A 22,548-nucleotide genomic window follows, 5' to 3' on the forward strand; every position below is an offset into this window, starting at 1 on the left:
TGTGTAATTAAGTAATTGCACAGCTGCTTTTGGATTGATGAAATCGATAATATTAATTGCTGTGTATTCAAAAACAAATGATACCGTTATTGCTGCCTAAACATTAACTGTCCCCTCCAATAAAAATGAATGAAATAAAAAGACAGACAAGAGACAACTGTTAATCTATCATTAATTTATTTAAAAACAAAATCCAATAATGCCAATTGTGCTTTGCTTTGAGAAAGCAAGAACAAAAAAAAAAGTGACATTTTTCTTTTAGTAGCTGGTGATTCTTCTTATAGTAACCACAAGTTCTCTTGTGTGTATTTTTTTTTTTTTAAAGTTACAATCTACAGTGTTCTTTTGGATACTCACACGAAATAAACCTTTTGTTAACATGCACAAAACAGAACCAAAAAAAAAAAAAACAACCAAAGAACACTACAGTGCATTAAAAAGGCACCTGCTCCCCAGATACAGGCATTTTGTTTTTATCCTACAAAGTTACATAGTCGTAGAGGGATGTCGTTAATGCAGCTTCAGTAGCGATGAGTCTCAACCATCCCCATCGTTTCTGTACCGACTCCACTGAGTATTCTATAATATCACATTGACCTTTATGGGGACAGATGAGATACATTCAAGAGGTAACACATTTCATCTCCTACACAAAAAACTATCGGTCTCTGCGACACAATTCACACACTAAACTGTAAAATACAATTCTCAGGTTAAGTAGAGTTCACATTGACGTGTCCATGATTAAAGGCGACCAGAGGAAACATGCAGTACAGTACATAAAGTGGTTTGTATCTTGGCGGAGGGGTCCCTCGGTGTGGGGACTCATACAGACGGTGGGCTCAGAAATGCTTTGAATGTCAAGATGCTCCCGCTGAACTTCATTATTTTTTGCCGCACCCTGACCACACTCCCATTTTAATAACATACTTTTCTGTTCTTCAACATGCTATGGGTGTCACTCACCAATCCTCCACGAGTTTTTTCCATTTCAGGAAAATCTTGTACACAGATTTGCAAAACTGCATGAAAATATGCAGGTTTATATTATTAAATAAAGTTTAGAAAAAAGCATTTAAGTTAACTGGTACCAGCAGTGTTGCAGACTTGTCTTTCAGCACAAATATTCATTTAAATATACACCAACAGACACCCAATTCCTGTTTACTTTATTGCCCTGACAGACCGAGAATGTCATTTCAGATCAGTCAGACTGCCTTCACTTCATCAGTCACGGATTTGGGTCAGCCTCCCGTCGCAAAGCACCAACAATTCATCAAACTTACTCTGTCCTCTCCGAACACACTCCCTCTCCTTCTTCTTCTTCCTGTCAGTTGGTGTGCACTCATTCACCAACATTAGCTTGGATGTTGTACATTAATGTTCAATGCAAAATCTATTCAGACGCAGACTTACACACATATATAGACAAGAGCTAAATATTGAGTCCTGTGGCTTTATCTTACAATTAAAATGAGAACGGTTCTGCAGCTGCACAGGCTCTGTGCAGTGAGGTTTCACTATGAGGGTTTAATTTCACAGATGGAGTTTTGGTATGTTTTTTGATATCTAAGTGCTGTACGAAGGCAACTGGATTTGCTTGATTTTCTTTAGTTTCTTGCTTGCACTTCTTGTCCAGTTGCCTTCGTATAGCACTTAGATATACCAGGGCCTGGATGACCGAGAATCTTCACCAACGTTTTCAATGTTCCTGACCAACACATTTTCTTTATTCACAACCTGCCGGACTCATTTTTTTGTCACATGCATTTTGATCATGGGCTCCTAAGTTTGTTTTTATGACAATTTCAGACTGATTTTGAAAATCTTAACCAAGAACAGTAAAGAAGAGGTAAACTTGACAGTTAAGGACCGTTATTTTCAGAAATATCACTGCTCCTTGCAGCAGTCTGCATGTAAAAGAAACCAAAGGAGGAAGACGTCCTCCCCTTCCTTTCTTGACAGTACAACAGAGACACTATATCTTATTTTCACAAACAGCCAGCTCTTACAGACTTGACCTTTTCTTGGGATGGATTACACAGCGGATATGTACCATTTATTTTCACCACACTATGCAGTTCTTCTTTCTTGTGAATGCCCAACCATTGGAGCGAAGTGATGCTATAACGGCTTCTATACAGTGTGTTTAGAATCAGGGGAGAAACAAAAATGGAGGTTATCCCAAATCTCTGCTTTCCCTGAACCTGAAAGGCATGACCAAAGAGCTTCTGAGCTTGTTGTATCTGAACTTAAGTGGATGTGATGGCTGGTATTGTAAGTGCTGTGCTATGTCACATTCATTGAAAAGTGAAAAAGGTGTTAAACAGAGAGGTCAAAGTCACTTTTCATCAAAAACGAAAAGTGGAACTGAATGCACTTAGATATTAGTGGTTTGAATGCACTTAACTGTAGATGCTCGTTCTTTTTGTGTTTGCCAAGTATATATTGTTGCACGGCTGGACTAATTTGCTGGAATATAACTGACCAAAGCTGTCTACAGGGTGGATTCGATTTTGACAACTGTTTTTGTTAAAGAAAATCTGGATATGTACGCATTTTGCAGGGAAAAATCTTTCTATCCAATGACACAAGAGTGCATTTATTAAATGCACTATAAATGAGAGACATTGTTCTTGTGGTCTATGTACAGTTTTTAAATTTTCAAAATGAGCCTTTCATCAAACTACATTTTACATGTTTTCTACTGTATGATAGTGGAGCGCACTCGAGAGAATACAGCAGTTTTACAAACGAGCAGAAAGAATCAACATAAAAATGCCTTTGTTGATGGTAATGTTTACCATTATTTTCTATGCATATTTTGCTTGTTCACTTGTATAGACGAAAGGCAGCTTGATTTATTCAGATTGCTGTAAAAGTGATTCTTATTCACTAACCTGCTTGAGTATATCTTAAAATCGTGATCATATTAAAACCTCATGACTTCACGACATGAGGTTCCCAAAGGGAGGTACCTCTTCAAAGAACGATACAGGTGTTTCATCAGCTATGCAGTTCTAAGACAGGGAGTCGTAGACTGGAACAAAAAGGGAAGACTGGCTTCAAGTCTCTTCCGGCTAACAGCTAACCGTTAGCGGCTGTTACGTGAAGGCACTTCCTGGTAAAGCTTTCCACAGAGTAGCACCTGGGATTGTTTAGAAGTAACCAGTAGAAGCCCTTTGTTGGAAGGAGCCTGGGGTCTGAAAGGTGTCTCGGTCACAGCAGGGTGAAACCTAAGATGTACTGCAGGAGTTTGTTCCGATTGGCCTGAGGTAGAAAAGTGCTGCTCAGCTGTAGAGTCGTCACCCGGTTTTCTCGTCTCTCCTTCAGGACCTACGGAAAAATTACAACACGGGAGGTGAATCTTAACATCACGACCTGGATATTCAACACAACCGCGATAAATCAACAATTTTGGAACACACTCTTACCCCGAGCTCCTTGAAAGTCCTCACTGTATTCTTCACCAAATAATGCGTTGCACTTTCACCTGGAAAAGAAGAGATCACAAACAACTCAAAAAACACCAATTAAAACCTGATTATAATCCAGAGTTAATTTGCAGTTAAACTCCTTTTTTGCATAGAAGTGTGAGCACATTTGTGTGGTTAAATAATAACTTTTCTGTGTATCAAAGGATGATACATGAAATAATTAGGCAGTATGTATGTGGGGAATTGTTGCAGTATTACCATAAGCAGCCACTCCTCGCTCTGTGCGGGTGAGCAGGTATCTGAAGAGCCTCCCGGTGTAGTCGGACTCAGACATTGGCTGACTCAGACTGTGGACGAAGATCGCGGCCCCACTGTAGGCCTCCAGCACGGGGCTGACGAGTCGCTGCAAGAAGACAAAGAACTCCTGGTGCTCTGCAGAGACGCTCACCTGATTGATGGAAAAAAAGAAAGTCAAGTCAGTTGGCTTCAATAAAACACTATAAAACAGTGTTTTTAGAAGGATATTATTAAACTAGACCTTTAGGTAGCGATCTCTCTGCTCCTCTCCGAAGTCGCTGTCTTCATCCTCCTCGTCGCTTCTCCAGGAAAGGGGTTCGGGGAACTTTTTGGGCCACGGTTCATCTGTGGGGCTGGGACTCAGTTCCTCCTGATCCTCCTGGCACACAAACACATATTACACATACAGTAAGCAATTATACTTAACAGCAATTCCCAGAATGTTCACCATGAGTAAACTTCCAGCATTAGTCATAGTTGTTACTTTTGTTTTTGTCCACCAGCGGTGAGGTTTTGTATCTGTAAACTGACCTCTGCCACATAGAGGACTCCGTACTGGATCAACCGGGTCACTGCATCGTGGAAAACCTGGTAAATAGTCTGACAGGGCTGCAAGACAGAGAGGAGGAGATGAAGAAATGAAAAAGGAAATAAAACATGTTTCAAATCTCTTTAAATCTCAACAGTATCAACAGGAAAAACAAAAACAAACAATCCGATTGCTTAACTAATGTGATATATTACAGGCTAGTATCAGTACAAGCATGTGTTATTACTACACCCATAATAATGACCCATAATAATAAAGGGTAAGAGACATGAAGGTGTCTCGAACGTTACAATACGCAAGACTTACCGGTGCCACAGTCACCTCATTGATAAGGAAGTGGGACAGTCCGGCGGCTTTGCGAATGAGTCTCTCCTGACTGAGAGGTAGGCTATTGAGACCACCGGGCAGGTTATCAGACTCCGATTCCACTACCATCTCTCGCTGCAGTGACAGGATGCTGCAGGCTGGAGACAAATCATAAAGAAACATCGAACATCAGGGCAAAGATCAGCAATACACCAGAGTGAACGTGGAACACAAGAACAGACTCTCAGCTCAACGTACCGATGATTGCATCAGAAATGAAGACATGGAAAAGGCCGTTGCTGTAAAAGTTGAGCTCGAAAAGCGCCGGTACAGTTTGGCTCGGTGCGATCGTGAACTCTCCGTTGCGGTTTGCGCTGCTGGTCACGTTAACGCAGTTTCCCAGCAAGTGGAGGGCACGCATGACCACATCCTCAGAGTTTCCCGAAAAGCCCAGATCGAAGTCCCGCGACAGGATCTCCTCCTTCATGTTGAAGAAGTCTTCCACCAGCTTGGAGAGCACCACCCCCTGGAGCAAAGTATATTTACTTTTTATAATCAGGAAGTCAAATAAAGATTGAGATCTCATTTACAACTGAGACCTGAGTACAAAATAAATAATCAGATAGAACAAAATAAAAATGATAATGATAATAAGGACATATAAATCTAAAAATGCCTTCTGTTTTTACCTTTCACAATAAGAGTCCTGGATATACCAGTATACACTGTGTAAGTACTCATAAGAGGGAGTTAAAATTCACTTAGACATTTCAGTAACAGTAAGTTTTATTAGTTAATTTATAGTCAGTGTTTTATTACAAACATACAGTTGAATTGTTATGAATAGTTTCTGTATGCTGTTAATTATAGTTCTTAAGAAATCGGAATCGGTGTATCTCTAGTAAATACGTAACAAAAACCATTTCTGTAGACAACAGTCTAATAAATAAATGTATTCTTAAATGTCCCTGGCGGAGTATTTTAAAAAAGAATAAAAATACAACCATGTTATGCAAACAGTCATATCTAAAACCAATACATTTTTTTGAATTGCCATATCCATATCAGTGTGTTAAGTTTCAGTCTACAATGTAAATTATTCCAGATAAACGGGGTAAAATATCTGAAGAACGGGTGGTTTGAGTATAAAGTCCAAAGTACAAAATTCAGTACAACAAAAGGCTAGACTGGGCTTGAGTTTGTGATATGCAGCACTGATCAATTCCTCATTCTGCTGCCACTTACAGCAGAGTGCCTGCAGAGGGCAGAGGCTCACCGCTGATGCACAGAGGTGGTGAGGGAGGATGCAGGAAGAGCGAGATCACTAACAGAGTGAGACATTCATTACTACCATGCAGCGCTTTGTGACATTTGGATCACCTCGGTGTAAGAGAGTGGTGAAAAAGAGACAAAGAGGAGAAATCTGAGGAACAGAGGGGTGAAGGAAAAAGGAAGGAAGGTGCAGTATACAGTGGCTTAGCGCCAGGAGAGGAGGTTATAAAGAGGACATGGCTTACCTGTCTGTGTCTGTAGAGCAGCAGACAGGCTATGATGTGGGTGGACATGATTGCTGAGGACTTATTAGCCGCTGAGGGAAGATACAATGAGGATATAATGAGCAACACACAACAGACTGAGGACAATATCAAAACAGAGACTTGTCAAGCATGTCTTAATTAGGTTTACAGTGAAGAGACTGTCCCTAAATATTTACACTTTTCAAATTTACAAGACAAAAAAACATGTTAATGCTTTTCTAAGCATCTGACTTGAAAGTCTCTTAGACAGGACACTGGTGGGGGGTTAGGACAACAATTAAGAGACAATTTATGACTAAAAATATGCTGCAAGACTTTAAATATTATAGATTTTGCTAATTTTACTGTCTTAAAATAAACTTCTCAATCATATAAAAAATGTGCAAGGTACCAGGTTTGTCTTGGGTGATCAAATATGACATTTTCTTATCACATAAAAAGGGTTAAAAAGATCCAAAACTGAGAACAGACAGAAAATAATGCAGTGTGTGTGTATACATGTCTAAGGACACAGGTTACTTTTGGTCATCTTGCGCGTGGCTCAAGTTCAGGGGAGCTAAACATTTGTGGTACTGCATTCCTCCCCTCCTCTGCCTCTCTATCCTCCCCTTCAACCTTATTGGCTGAAAACAACATGCCATCCAGCTGGAGGCTTTGTGATTGGCTGGGAGTAAAGAGCAAAGAGGGCCTAGTGTAGGAGAATGCAGCTGAATGAGCTGGGAAGAACCGGTTTCTGTAGTGCTACCCTGGGGCAAAAAGCCCTGAGTGATGTGGAACCGATGGACTGATGCTGTGCTGTGTAGGATTTCAATTAATGGAGCCAGTATGAAGGATAGTATATCATGCGTGATGCTTTAGCTCAAGCAGGTGCACCTTTAACACAAGGGTGAAAAGGAGGCGCGTGCAGAAGAAGAGGATAAAAGAGGAATGCTGAATAAAGAAGCAAATGTGCTCCAAATGGGATGTGATGGGCTACATAGTGCCACAAGGCATTTAACTGAATGTAGCATCCTGGTAGGGAGACTTTAAATAGGATAGTACTATGACGATTCATGACCTTCAGGTCTTTCTATACTCCAAACTAAAAATATAATGATCCCTAAATATGCAACAGGGCTATAGTTAGGGGGTGGTAAATCCACCGCTGTGGAGTTGAGAGATTCTTACTGAAGAGGACGTGCTTGGCCAGGTTGTTAATAAGTTGTCGTCTCAAGATGTCGTCGGGCAGCTCTCGGTTCAGCTGCTCTTCCTCCTGCCCCTCAAACAGCTGAGCATCGGGTCTGGAAGAATAATAACTCAACGTGTAAACACACTGTTTGATGAATGTGACTCTGTCACTCTGGAATAAAGAGAGCACGCAGAGCAGAAAAGGAAGGAAGACAATCTGCAGTTACATAATAAATCATGCTAAGGGGAAAACCCACACACAAAATATAGGTAAGCTATGTTCAACCAGCCTTATCGTATCTGCTTGATGTGGTATACATGATTTAAAAAGGTGGTTTTCATGTCAAAACAAACACTACACCAGTTGATCTCACAGAACTTGCCTGAGAAGGTGAGAAAGCGAACAAAAGATGCCACCAATATAAATTTGAATAGATTATTTACAGACAGGTGACAAATTTTCTGCTTGCACAATGTGTGTGACCTATATTTATCAACTGCACGTCTGTTCACTTCCTGTCAGATTTACACCTTTGTAATCACAGTGTTTTTTCATCCTTCCTTCCGTTAGTAACTTTGCCTTTCACAGTTAGCTTTGTACATACTGTTAACAGTATTTACTGTTTGTCATTGTATGTTTGTATGATTAGCCAATCAGCTAGCCTAGGTGGCTACCAAACTGAAGAAAAGCACCGTCAAGTTTATGAGCAATGAACTTTACTGCTTGCTTACTTTAGACAGTGTACGTCAGTCACTGAGTTTAAAGAGCCATAGCAACCCAACATAAGCTCTGAAAAAACATTCATTTTAAATGTATACACATTAAATACAAAGACGAATGGTCAATACTGTTAACAATATATTCAAAACTAAATGTGACAGGTGAAGTAACTAACTTAAGAATGAAAAACATTAATCTTTAACAATTAAATGGATATACGTCACACTACACTACTACAAGTAGAGAATAAAAGGAATTAGAAATGGTGGCTGTAATGCTGCGGGGGGCTTTTTGCTGGAATTGTTTGTGTCACTACAAATCAATACAAAGCTGTTCTGGGTGATCTCCTTTATCCCATGATAATATGAAAATGATGTGAATCATATGCTATGGACATCGCAATCATCAGATCTCAAACCAACTGAACATACATGGGTGACACTGGAGCGACGTGTCAAGACAGAGCTCTCCTCCACCACCATCATCATCAAAACATGTGGGGAAAGTCTTTCACAAGAAGGGTGTTACCTTTACCTGTTCCCTCCTAAACTGGTATCTGCTCACTTTTACTCTTTACTTGTATTTCTTGGCTTACAACACAGTCTTCTTAAGTCTCAACTAACTATATGCCGTATATTTTCAAGACAGTGTTTTCAGTCGACTCTGCTGGAATGAGTTCTGAACTTGTGACTCCAGACCAGCTGGGATGAAACACTGCTGTCCCTGTGCGTCTGTATCAGTTTTATTATGAAGGGACAGCACTGAAATATACTGACCCCTGCCAATGCTAACTCAAGTGCTGTGCTCAGATGTCAGATAACAAACCCTGCTGTGAAGTAGCAGGAGGGAGAAGTCAAGTCTGTGACATGAGGGAGGGTTCATGATATTACAGGTGGGACTGTGGGACTGATGGTGTCTGCATGTGCATCGCTCAGAGGAGGATATAACTGATTGCCAGAGTGAGGAGACAGTGTGAGTGCCCTTACTGAGCAGAGATGATGGTGGGCATCAAGGTGTGCTCCAGGGAGACTGGTGGTGGAACATGGCGGCTTCTCTGGGAGTCCAGGTACTCCTACATTTGACACACAGAGATTCATTACAAAGCCACATTTATTATTTTCTCTGTTAATACTTTAGATTTTTTTGCAATACATATGTTGAAAAACCAAAAGAAAGCATGATGTTTCATTAAAAGATTGCAACATTTTGAGTTTTTCAACAAAATCAACAATCATACTGAGATCAGTCACCTTTAGGGAGAAGGGCTGGTTGAAGTCAACTCTCACACAGCCGTAGTTTTTCCTCAGCATCCTGAACACTCCACATGCTATTCCCCACAAACTCTCATTCTTCTTCGGTTTGCCCTGAAGGGATTAAGAAGTTCAGATGGTAACAATGCAGACTTGATAATCATCATCACAACATATATATGACTTAAAGGGTTAAAGTTATCTACAAAACCTTTTGTCCTCGCACTACCCTACAGCTAAAATTTCCCAAATAATATGACGTCTATTCTATATTTCTGTATGTTGCCAGTCAAAAGCACAAAAACAACAGACATCATCAAAGCACGTACCAGCTGCTCGCTATTGTAGTTGCCCTCAATGATACGATCATAGGAGATGCCAACTGGCACCACCAGCACGTCTGCGATGGACCCAGTGCACAGCGTGTCTACCACAAGGGACAGCATGCCTGCACGCGCCGTAGACGGCTTGCCACTGCGGGAGCGGGTACCCTCCAGGTAGACCTCCAAAAACTGCTGCTGACGCAACAACTCCTCCGTATACTGAAGGAAGAAAATGTGAAAGTCAGAACAGGGAATAAAGTTGAATGAAAAGAGGTCAGACAATTTACTCAAGTACTATACTTGCTAAGTACAATTTTAAGGTAGGGCTCCAGACTAACTTTTTACACTGGTTGCACTGTTGCAATGATTTAGGTGCACTGAGTAAAACATCTTAATTATATATTTTAACAAATTATGTAAATGATTGTAAACAGGAATACATTTGTTCAAAGGCAACTGTCTACACACCCAGTTGGTGTGTATTAAAAATATTTTTAAAGGCCTAATTTTTTCAGTGCGACCAATGAAAATATCATATCTCCCAGCCCTTCTTTGACAGGGAAAAAAGAAAGAACGACATTGACTCCATTGCAAGGTTGAAGTGTGGCAATGCGAGTGCTGTGCAGCCGCAGTATATGCGACCTGCATACAAGTTAAAAATGAGTGGTGGTAAGCAACAGTTTGACCCCTAAACACACCGCAGAGAACTGGGAATGTGCCAAGTTCTACCATGTTGTGTATCGGTATCCATCTGAGTACAGTATGTACACAGCTGTCTCTTGCTATGTAGACACTTTTGAGAAGAGAAGCTTTGTCCTGAAATGGACTGCAGCCTGTGGCCTTTAGCTGTGAGAAAGGACAGACATCCAGGTTCAGCTTTCACCAGAGCAACTGAAATTAGAGCAGCACACAGCTTCTTTTTTTTTTATATATACAGCTTGCACTTTTGCCCGTGAAGGAGCTCGGCTAATTACATTTGTGCAAGTGACACAGGCATGCCAGATTAAAATCTTATCTGTAAGTGTTCTGTGCTCCACTTTCTACAAATATGGTGGAAAATATGTATAATCTGTTTTGTGGAATGTGAGGTAAAATATTGTTGGTAGATAAGGGATAAAATGTAGGTCATCATTTCCAACAGTTGCTCATGTCTTTATCTGAGGGGGGCAATACACATTATCTTAGAGGTACAATGCACAGTCTTTGTTGGTTTCATGGCTCCTCTTTCTCTCTTCCACAGACTCTAAACACACAAATTAACAGCAATTTTCAAACTAGAGAGATTGGGACAAATAATTAGATCAACTAAGAGGCCTTGCTACTTAGTAGAAAGCACATTAGGAGACTTCATTCTACAAGTAGCTTATGATGACAAAGCTTTTATATTAACATGAGTAGCCATTCACATTTGTGCTACATCAGATTTTCTTGTTAGAAGGTTGTTGTTAAGCCACATCATCCAAGTACTGGTGCTGAACAAAAAGTTCAGATTCAAGGTTTAATCAGCGGCTAATTTCTCACTCAGCCCATTCAAACAGCTTTTGCCCCCGTGACTTTCTTAGGAGAGATGTAAAATGCACACACCAGGGTGGAAAGTAGGGCTGCAACTAACAATTATTGTCACTGTTGATTAATCTTCCTAATCCCCTTTAAGGTTAATAGTCCATAAACGGTGATAAAAATGTGAAAAATGCTCGTCTCAATTTTCCAGAGCCCAAACTGACACCTTCAAATTGCTTCTTTTGTCCAACCAACAGTCAAACCAAAGACTCTCTACTTACTATTGTAAATTAAGTAGAAAAGCAGCAAATCCCACATTTAAGAAGCTGGAACCAGCAAATGTTTAACATTCAGGATTAAAAATAACTGAGACAATTTACTGATTGTCAAAATAGTGTGCGTTTCTTTCAATGAACTAACCGTTGCAGCTCTACTGGAAAGACTTGAATTACTAAGGCAACAAATTCTTAGCTTACTTTTCTTCTTAGCATTTTAATTACACTGATTAAAATGCTCACAAACAATATGTCAACCATTTTACCATCAGATTTCTGGATATTTAAAAGGCAAAACTATCCATCACTAAAATTATTATCCCCTCACAATTTAACCCAGGCCTGACCTAGACTAATAGTAACAGGAGTTAAAACTGTGACATCTGTGCTACACTTATAACTGATATATCCATCAGGTTACACTTTTCATTTGATATCATATGTCATTAACGCCAATATATCTGATTATGTTAGAACAGTAGTTCCTAAAGTGAGGGGTGAGGGGGGGCATGGAGTTATCACATGTGGTGCAACAAGGATACCAAACAAAGCCTGAACGAAGTGACAAGGCTTATTTCGCCCTTGGCTTCATCAGTACAACAGTGGGTAATGAAGAGAGACCACAGATGTATAAACCCATCTTGCCACAGAGCAAAGTTTACAGCATATAGTTTGATGTTAAAATGCTCTAGTATGTAAAATTGCATGATCAATCCGTGCAAAGACTGATTGTACAATACACCTTAAAATGAAGACTAGAAAAAGAGAAAATGAAAGAGCTGGGCTGACATTACGTAACCCACGCTTTTTACTCTCAATCACTTGGGAATGCAAAGAGCACACAGAGTAGAGAAGCATGAAGACAACCTTCAGTTACATAATAAATCATGCTAACAAAAAAAACACGCATACATTAACTGAATATAGGAACGATGTGTTAGACCAGCCTTTCCTGTAGAAGACAAGTAGACTCTTGGGACTTACTGCTTGTAAGAGCGACCTGTACAGAATGTCTTTCTTCCCGTCCTCCGTCTCCTCCATTTTCCGTCGTATGAAGAATCCTCCAAGTTTACGGATAAGAGTACTAAAAACAAAGAAAGTCTGATCAAACTTTCAACATTAACTGTAAAGACATCATTATCGTTTTCGATTATGTTGTCACTGTGATTACTGTAGGTATTCCTCTTTAAGAATTGTGATTATTGTGATGATTTAATGTGATATAAATAACAAAATTGTTGCTGACACCTGAACACACATTAGGTGGTTCCCTACAATTTGGAATAAACCAGTTGGCATCCAATTCCTGCCTTTATTTATGGATTTTTAGTTACTTACATGCTGAACCTGTAACCTATAACATTCTTCTTAAATGCTTTTAAAAAGACTTCTTCTTCACTTCTTCATTTCCTTAATATTCCATCTTCTGTATCTTACTCCCGAAAGCATGAGGTGGTAAATTTGTTTCTGGTGGTTTTAAATAAAGATGGTTCAGGCTGATACATCTGGGGCCTGTATTAGCACCCGTTTTCAGTTTAAGAACCTCAAATACTTTTTGAAGCATGTTAGGATTAAACAGATTCACAACCTGTTGTCAGGCTACACGGTCATTTATATTCCCTCACTGTGAAATCAGTGTCAATCTTTAGTCTCACTCTTTAGTTCAGCTTTAATTCCTCTCTGATCTATATCCAAATAATTCCCTTTCTTGTGATATCAAACTGATCCTTGCGTGTTTTAACTCACAGAGAGAAGAAAATCACTTTTATTTCCAGATCAAACTTGACACAAGGCTTCGTGGGTCTTTTACCTGAGGATAGGGATGCTTAGGTTGTTTCCAGCAGCGATGTGCGGGGCTTTGATGTTGTGACAGAACAGGATCAAGGTGATGAGCAGGTAGTCGATGTGGGATTTGTGTACAGGCAGGAAGACCATGGGCACATTTTGCTGAAAAGACAAGACAGATGATTTTAAAATTAACCAGTTAGTGATTTTAAAAAATTATGTTGGATATGATTTTTCTACAATAAACATAATATACTTTTACCATGTATCCATCAGAAAAGTATATTGACGATCATCACCTAAGACTGTAATGATGATAAAAATGGTAATAAACACATAGCTAAGAGTAAGTAAGACTGTGCACATGAACACAGAAAGTGTGCATGTCTTTGCATCAGTTTGTGAAAACCTAGTTCACACTGCAGGATTACAGTCCTGATTTTCCACTGGTTTTTAGAGATCGCCAACAAAAGTTCCAGATCAGAGACAAAGCAGTGCTCCATTAAACAAAGATCACCAAGAGCGATGTGTTCAAAGTCGCAATAAGAGACATCGCTGATGTCCCGCAGACACTCCAAAAAAAATATCTCAATATCTGGTTGTGTTGCTCTGCGTTTTTATTGCAAAAATATTGATTTATCTCCAACTCTCTCACCTATATTATTTTCTTTATTTCGCTGCAAATCAGTGCAAAAATAACTTCTCGCTTGTATTTCTGTGACTGTCAATAAGTCAGTCAAGTGTGAACAGTACAGTACATTATATCTCGTATAGGGTGACCAAGGCATTAGACTCTGTGTTTATCTGTCACAAATGTGCATATTAGATCATGTTGTAACGGTACAATCCATTTTCTTTGTATGTGTAGTTGCTGCTGACCTCTGTGGCAGCTTTCTTGACCATTTCCAACTGGCCCTTGTGGATCTGGATGCTCCAGAAGAAACCATTAAAGAGCCTCAGAAGGACCCATCCTGTCAACCTGAACAAAAAGACAAGTGAAGATGTGGAACAGAAGCAAAGAGTTCAAAACTTTAGCTTGTGTCAAAAATCTAGTCCATTTTAGTTTATGGTAACATAATGGCATGCACTTATTCTGTCTACAATTCATTTAGTATATTATGGAATAAATAATACATGATATATGTACCTGATAAAGGCTGGTGAAATGTTGGCCACCATCTCCTGGAGGAATGCCCTGGCTTTCTGCTTCACTTTACTGACAGCTTTCTGCTCCTGGCCAGACTGACTGGCTGCAGCGTCCAGATCTGTGGCCACCTCCACAATAGCACTCTCTACCCTGCGATGGACATAATCACAGCTTTAACATCTTCTGGCCTACAAACACCATCATTTGAAACATCTCAATGCAGCATTTTTCCTATTAAAATTTAAATTAACCTTCTTTTGTACACTTTATCCCCAAATGAGTGTTTCCATTTCCAGCGTAATTTAAGAATGCAAGTTTTCCCCAGGTTTGAAGGCTCAGTTGAACTTCAATGTCATTTTCCAACAATGTCTCATGTTATGTTGACTCTGACCTGCTGTTGTTGAGCACGTTGTCCACTACATTCCTGGTGAACATGTCCTTGTTGACATCTCTCTCCATGACAAACAGCACATAACTCAGCCTGCGCGCCAGCCACCCCCGCTGTCTGCATGAGCACATAAATAGAAACACATGTGCACAGATGAATGCACAGAAACATGCAAAGGCCAGTTCAGAACAAAAATTCAGGACGAGACAAGTCTGCAACGTTCTGAAAACCTGCCAGTTCACACCAATGTGAGTAGATGAGACAGTCGATTATTTCCATAGTAACGACTTTCTGCACTTCTGTCTAACAGCCCACATTTCAGGTTTTCTTGTAGCTGGATAGGATTTGTAGCATCTTAAAATATGACTGAGCACAGTCATATGGAGTTCCTTACTACAGCTGAATTCCTAGTATTGATGAAATGGCAAAAACAAAAGGTGAGTGTGAAGCAAATGTGTGGAGCAGAGGAAAAGGTTGGCAGTGCAGAACACAGCTGTTCTTCAACCAAATTAATGAGATGATTTCTCTTTCCCCGTCCAAAACTCTGAACTGACTTCCCTACAAGTTGACTGGCTATAAACATGTCTTAGTTTCTTGAACCAGCCACCAGCAACTTAACAGGCAAACATCCGCTGGCTTGTGTCAAGATGAGAACTGAGACATTCACATCGCTGAAACTTCTCCCTTCAGTGTTCTAAAATGGTTTTGTCTCGTTGTGAATATCTGTACTGGGCTTTAAGAAGAGAACACATCCTCAAATAGACAAAATGCATGGCTACACTCATGAATGCAACACCATATTTTGTGTAGAATATGTTATTTAAGTATCTGTTGATACTATAGAAACATCTGTGACAACACTTCTCAAAAATCAAAATGTCTCTATCACAAAATAAAACTGACTGCCAGAGTCATGAGACAAAACGTGGTTACACCGATTTCCTGGTAATTCAACACATTTTCAGGAACCAGAGATCAGCTGTGGCTCACATATCCATTACATACAGCTTTCTCAATGACGACAATGGCTGTGTTAATGTTAGTTTTGTTACACCTTGCTAAGCTCACACACACCACAATGACTGTGTAAGACAAAACTAACTACACCAATTTGTCCATATTGACATCAGCCAATCTTGGCTTCAGGATGTTTCTGTCTAGATCTTAACAGGATGCAGAATACTAATATAGAATACTATATATAATAATATCAACTGCTTCCATGTTGATATTATTTAGGATTGCGGTATAAAAAGGTGCCTTCGTGCTAAGGTCAGTCACTGGATGCATGTGTCTGGTGTCAACTGACAAACACATTAAATTATTCATCTGTCTACCTTTCCTCTGTTTCACAGGTGGGTCCTCTTGAATTAAAGCCATTTATTATACACAGGTTGTTAAGGAGGCCAGCATTGATTGTACTACACAGCAAGAGTTGGAGCTCTTGCTGTTGCTGTGAGGCGCAAATTAAGAGTCATCAAATGCCAAAGCAACAAATGAAAGGTTCCATAGGTTGAATATGTTCCTCTTGCCAAGCCAATGGACTGCTCAGAGCCAAATACTGTGGAAGGAAGTGAAATTATAATGGAGAAGATGTTTCTTTGTTTACCTGGTGTGGGTTTCATTGATGTAGATGACATTGCGTAGTCCCAGAGATGGAATACTGGCGTTGAACAGTCTCTCCTGGGACCCAAACAAAAAAGATCATTATTATGAAGAATATATGGGATCTCAACATAACTCAGAAGTTTAGAGACAGTGACCGGTTTGTAAATTTAAGGAATAAAGACATATGGCTACACTGAGTTTCATTTTGCTATCTTTGACAAGTACTGGTTCATTATAGGACAAGTATTTGCAAGTAAAGCAGACTGGATTCCAGATGAGCAATCTTCAGAGCTAAGCAAGATGGAGCCATCAATGTCTCATCTTGAGATAGTCGTCAGATTGGCCCAAGATTTACAGTCTGGTCTGATTTTGCTTGACAGTAATCTATGCAGTAGTTCAGAAAAAATTGTCTCCCTCATGCCATTTCATTATCTTCTTGCATGTTATTTATCACACCACTCATTTTCTTTTTACCACTGCTGCAGAAAAACTTACTCTGGAGCTTTTAGTAGTGCTTCACACATTGTTTTTAAAGAAATGTGTTAAGAAATGTTTTAATATGTAAAAATAACCCAACATATTTTAAAACAAATCCCACACCACACTAAACTTATATGGCCAATGTTTGTATCATCTTTAAGAGACAAACCAAGTAAGACTGGCCTTCTTGTGTCTTCAAACAGCCACAATCAATTGTTTTTGGCGAGAGCTGCACACTAGATATTGATCCTTTTCTTCATTTATATCAGAACAGATAATACTCTGGACCTGACTAGACTTCAGCAAATGGACTTGTGTTGGAGTTAATTAGCTGTTGTGTAACTTTACCCAGCTCTGTGGTGTACAGGAGTGACAGCAACGGCCCACAAAGGGCCTCTTTCTGTTCAGCAGACCCTCCTTCCATGTACTGGTAACGCAGCGCAGGACAGACGGGCTGGTGCTGCGGTCCTTAGAACACAGAACCGCACAAAAATCATTGAAAGTTAAAAAGAATAACAAACACACAGAAATGGATCTGTATAAGGAACACAGATACACTTAGAAAAGATTAAACACCTATGATATGGCAGGATGTGTAATGTTGATGCTACTGTTTAATGGAATTATGAAGATAAATTGTTGATCTGTGGCTTACCGAATCTTCATTGGGATGTTTCCAGCGGTTACACCACTGCTCTCCATTGTTGACCTGCAGCAGCAAGCCATCTGACACCTCCATATTCTCTGCTGTCCTTTCCTCTCCCTCCAGATCACACACCACTAGCTGGCAAGCTGGAAAGACACAAGGACATCATGTCAGATGATATAGCAAGCTATCTTTCTCAAAGTCATAGTATTACCTCATAATTTACCTTACAATAGACAATATTTTAATTCCTGTTTTGTGTGGCACCACAAGTCAATCAGATCATAATATAAATAGACAAGCATGAAAATATTAAGAAGAAACTAGTGATACCAGAGGAAGATTATAGCAGATGTAGGTGTTGAATCTTCATCTTTACCTCATTGTCAGAATTTTAATGTGCTCTAATGTGATTTTGTCTATTTTTTTTCTATTAACTTCACTTCCTGTGATTCTTAACCAGCTGGTATCATTTAGACTAGACTACTAGACTACTTATTCTAAATAATAAACATAACAAGGTGCTCAAATGTTACTGCAATACAGATTGGTAGATAAATATCTAGACTTGAATGTAAAGAAATCACTCAATTAGCAAGTTTTAGACTAATTGGTGAATGAAACCTTCAATGCACAAACTGTGCAACAAAGGGATTGGTTCAGATTTCTACAATAGAAACACATTATTTGTGCTGTAATCTATACATGTAGCTCTCCACATGCTGCAACATCTGCCTCTGCTGAGCACTTTAAGCGCATGAGCACAGAGCGTGAACCAGATGTCACCAGCCTCACTTCAACAGGAAAGCTTATCACACGCCGTGCTGCCTCAGGGCCCCTCCCACATGATGCATCACCCTGATAGTATGATAGTAGTTGAGTTTACACAACACCTGTTTGCTCCAGTTAGACCAGATTTTTTTTGAGTATTGTCAGGGTTACATTGTTTCGCTAGTCCCCATACACTATTATAAATAGTGGGCTGGTCTGCTGTGGTTTGAGTAACTGACAACAAACCAGAGCAGAAAGCAATGTGCATTACACGCCCAATCATCTGAGACTGAACTACCTATGGGAATAAGCAGGTAACAGTCCTACTTTAAATAAATGTCTTTTGTACAAATTAATTGGCTGGATTTATTCATGCTGGTGTTACTTTTGCAACTTCTTCATGCACATGACAACTTCTGCTATTGGGCTATTTTTAATACTGGTATACCACAGTTGATGGGTAGGACACAGCCACTCAACCATCTTCAGACAACAAACAACTGACTTGCCTGTACCATGATCATGATAATTCATCCATATTTGATTTCAACTCACAAAAACTTCAAATGTACAAAAAGTTGAACTCAAATTAACTTTGTCAAACTAAATTGTTCCTTATAAATTTGCCATTAAAGCAAGCAAAAAATAAAAGTAACCTGTTTATCTCCGGAAGCTGCAGTTACATTACAGGTAAAACTGACAAGTTTACACATGCCAAACAATTTTCCAGTGAGTACACAGGACTTTATCTGATGGACTAGAGCGGGTTATCTAGATTCATAATACAAAAATCACACCCCATCAAGTTGTGCAGCTCAACAACACATCATATTAGTGAAACCTGGACAACAACCCAGACGAGGTTCGGGATGAGTCACTATCGCATTTGCTTTAGCTCTATAAATATCTGTTACAGGTTAGTTAACTCCTGGATTGGTATTCAATCATTTTAATGGCTTAGTAAGTATAATAGGAGTATTTACTCTGATCAGGTCTGGGCTGTTTGAGTATTTGTTAGAGGCCACCTTGACAGTTTCAGGCAATATAGTACTATAGTTCTATGAAATACATTTATATATAGGGCATTTAGCAGACGCTTTTGTCCAAAGCGACTTACAATAAGTACATCTGAAATAGAGATATAGGCAATTTCTTTAACATTTATATGGGAATACATTGGTCTAATAACAATTGTTATCATTAAAACTGCAACAATTAATTGATTAATAGTCAACTAATAAATAAATCACCAACTATTGTTATCATTGTGGTTATTTTTTAGGCAAAACAAGTCAAAATTCTCTTATTCCAGCTTCTTATATGTGAATATTTTCTGATTTATTTACTCCTCTGTGACAGTAAACTGAATATCTTTGGGGTTTTGGACAAAATAAAACTTCATCTTGTGCTTTGGGAAACACTGATCGACATTTTTACCATTTTCTTACATTTTATAGACCAAAAAAACTGATTAATAGAGAAAATAATAGACGGATTAGTCAACAATAAAAATAATCATTAGTTGCAACCCTGGCTATTATATCTCTAAAATTACATTTTGTTTTTGTGGAATATCATCTGTAGGAAGTTTTTTCTTATACTTTATACTTTGTTGCAGGGATTTATTCGGCTGATATTTTCAGAGGACATTGTGAAGATTAAAACGCTGTAAAATACTATTTCAGGTCCTTATGTCACCAATAACACACTATACTGGTTACTGTCTTGTTAACCTTTTATAACAATGGAGGTGGACAGCGTCTGGGCCCCAAATCCCTACCGACAAGACAAAAGAAAACTTTGACATTGTCCCACTCTGCCTGTGTTAAATGAGATGATGGTCACTCTAGTGGGACACACTGGGGTTTGGTTTGTTTGGCCCCACATTCTATACATGTCAATGCTGGTTGAAAGACACTTGACTGGAGCTATGTTCAATCATGACAGATAAGAGCAACAGGCCATAATTAACATATCCTCTGATGATTGCAAATGTCAATTGCAACATTTATCAGTGAACTGCTTTTTGTGACACAAAGTGCAAAGAGAGTACAAAGGTAGTTGACAAAGAAACACCTGGGTCAGTGCCGCTCATTAGACTGGAAATAGGTCACTGAGTCACTGTATGAATGAACGTTTTGACAGCAAACAGTGTAGAGTATGTGTGTCAGTTTAGGGACAGTGTAGACCCATCTTTCTGTGAATAATAAGTCTGAGGGAGCTGGCAGACATTTGGGCCAAAATGTCCTTGCCTAACTAGAACCTAGAAGAGGCTGAATGCACTCAGAGTATGTGTAGTATGTGATACACACACCGATGAGGGGAAGCTGGGTTTTCAAAAGGGTCAATGACCGAGAGTACTCCTCTTGATGGGGTGACTTTGTTGGAAGCAAAACAAAGGGGCTGGAGAATGAGGAGCTGTGGGGATTAAGTAACAGGTGCAGGCATCCAAAATGAAACATTAAAGTTTCCATGTAAGCAACTATTGATGAACGTAGACTAGTAAGGCTATATTGTCCCCTTTATTATTCTTGAAAGGGCAAAATACTTATGTGATAGCCATCTTGGCATTCAAATAATTTGAATCAGCTTGACAAGGATTCAGATGACATACAGTATGTTGCTAGTGTGTTATTTTTAGGAATGCACCAGGAAGCACTTACCAATATCCGATATTTATCTACTCCCACCAGCCAATGCATGATTGGATCTTGTAGATTTACAGACAGGTACATATTAAAGGTGCACTATATATTTTTGGCATGAGAAAAATCTTCACTGACTGATTTCATTATGCCTAAACAAACTAAATAAACAAGCTTTCTCCGTTTTCATGACCGAATAAACAAACTGACCTTGAAGTACGTGACAATTTCATCCTGTTTTACTTTGTTTATATTTGGCAGACCCTGCCACCTTTCTAGCTTATGAGTTTGTATTATGACCTCAATATTATTGTAAAAATTAAAATCCTGAGTTTGAATTTCTACTCCAAAACTACTTAGTGCCCCTTTGAGGAGTGGTTTTGTTTATGTCTATGATTACTTTGTCCTTTCACCAACTTTAGATGCTAAGAAAAGATAACATCATGTGTTAATAATCAAATATACTGTACTATGCTGGGGTGGGGGGTGGGGGGCTTACAGTATCTCCCACTAAATCACATACGATTCATCTTTCAGATGGCAAAAACATCCCTGGTCATACACACTGTACAGGACTGGGTTAATCCGTCTCATACGCTCCAAGCTGTCTGCAATAAGCAGGTCAAACAGGAGAAGTCTCTGTGTGACAGATGGGCTGTGCAGATAACTAGCCATGCAGACAACAATGGCACAAACCGGCCAGTCTGATCATCGGCTTGGCCACCAGAAATAACGCCGGTTGGTTTGGTTAAGGCTGCAGTCTCCTCATCAGAGCAGGCTAAGCAGCTCTAGTTGCTCCGTTCGGAGGTTCGTGTTGAGTTAATAAACGATGACTTGTGCAGTTTTCTGTCTCTGTCGGCACACTGCATGGCATGCTGCCGAGCCTCATGAGGCAGACCTTACGTTCGGGCTTAAGGGACTCGCGATACCTAGAAAGGAGTCCATCCAGCATGACGTTAGAAAAGTGGTTAAATGAATTAGCTGTCAGTGGAGCTGACGCGGCCAGCCAAGGTTAGCTTAGACGTTAACCCCCCCCATACTTGCAAGGGTCCTCTTGAACTCAATGTCAATGTAAAGTTAACCGGCTAACGCGAGGTTATGCCACTAAAATGGGCCCTGACGTGACTTGGCTTTATCCGGTCACAAAGACGTCGTGTAAGCTAGCTAACGTTACAGTACAGTTATTGTTTCCATGACAATACACGCGCGGCAGTTACTTCATTGGTAGCGATGTAGTTAGCTAGCACTAGCTCGGCTCGCTCGCTCGCTCGCTAGCCGGGCTCGCGAGAACGAAATCCCCACTTACCTTGAATATTGTGTTACGCTGACTCATATCTCAAAAATAAACCCGTCGACAAAACCGCAGCCAGCGTTTGGGTCCTTTCAGCGCCCGTGTATTCCCCTATAAGAGTCCCACTCGGCTCGGAGCAGCGGACGGCTCAGCTCTCACAGATAAACGCGTGTGACAGGAGGCTGGAGGACCGCTGGTGTTTTGGTACAGCGGAGGACTGCCAGCAGTGCCGTTTTGCCGGCTGCCAGGAGATGGCAGCACCGCGCCAATCTGACCACTCTACAGTCACAACTAATATATGTTTTTCAATCTGGAACTGTTGGATTCAATTTGTTTTGTTTTTTTGACACAAGGCATCTGTGTGATTATCAGTCTACAAGCAGCGCTCTCAAAATGTTATGCTTTTATTTTGAAGGCTTGCTA

General features: G+C 39.8%; 1 protein-coding gene across 1 annotated transcript; it reads right to left on the reverse strand.

The window, feature by feature from the left end:
* Positions 1-155: 155 nt before the first annotated feature.
* gpam (glycerol-3-phosphate acyltransferase, mitochondrial) lies at positions 156-22,299 on the reverse strand. Its single transcript, XM_073489639.1, has 21 exons — positions 22,141-22,299; positions 17,428-17,564; positions 17,121-17,240; positions 16,294-16,367; positions 14,688-14,801; positions 14,297-14,446; positions 14,029-14,128; positions 13,175-13,311; positions 12,349-12,448; positions 9,596-9,808; positions 9,267-9,380; positions 9,003-9,088; positions 7,296-7,408; positions 6,108-6,178; positions 4,849-5,116; positions 4,591-4,748; positions 4,266-4,343; positions 3,976-4,113; positions 3,696-3,885; positions 3,435-3,493; positions 156-3,336 (listed from the first exon to the last, which is right to left on the reverse strand). Exons 2-21 carry the CDS (start codon positions 17,509-17,511, stop codon positions 3,220-3,222), a joined length of 2,484 nt encoding a protein of 827 aa, XP_073345740.1. The 5' UTR covers positions 17,512-17,564; positions 22,141-22,299; the 3' UTR covers positions 156-3,219.
* Positions 22,300-22,548: the final 249 nt, after the last annotated feature.

The sequence above is a fragment of the Pagrus major genome, chromosome 20 (assembly GCF_040436345.1).
Source record: "Pagrus major chromosome 20, Pma_NU_1.0".
Taxonomy (NCBI): domain Eukaryota; kingdom Metazoa; phylum Chordata; class Actinopteri; order Spariformes; family Sparidae; genus Pagrus; species Pagrus major.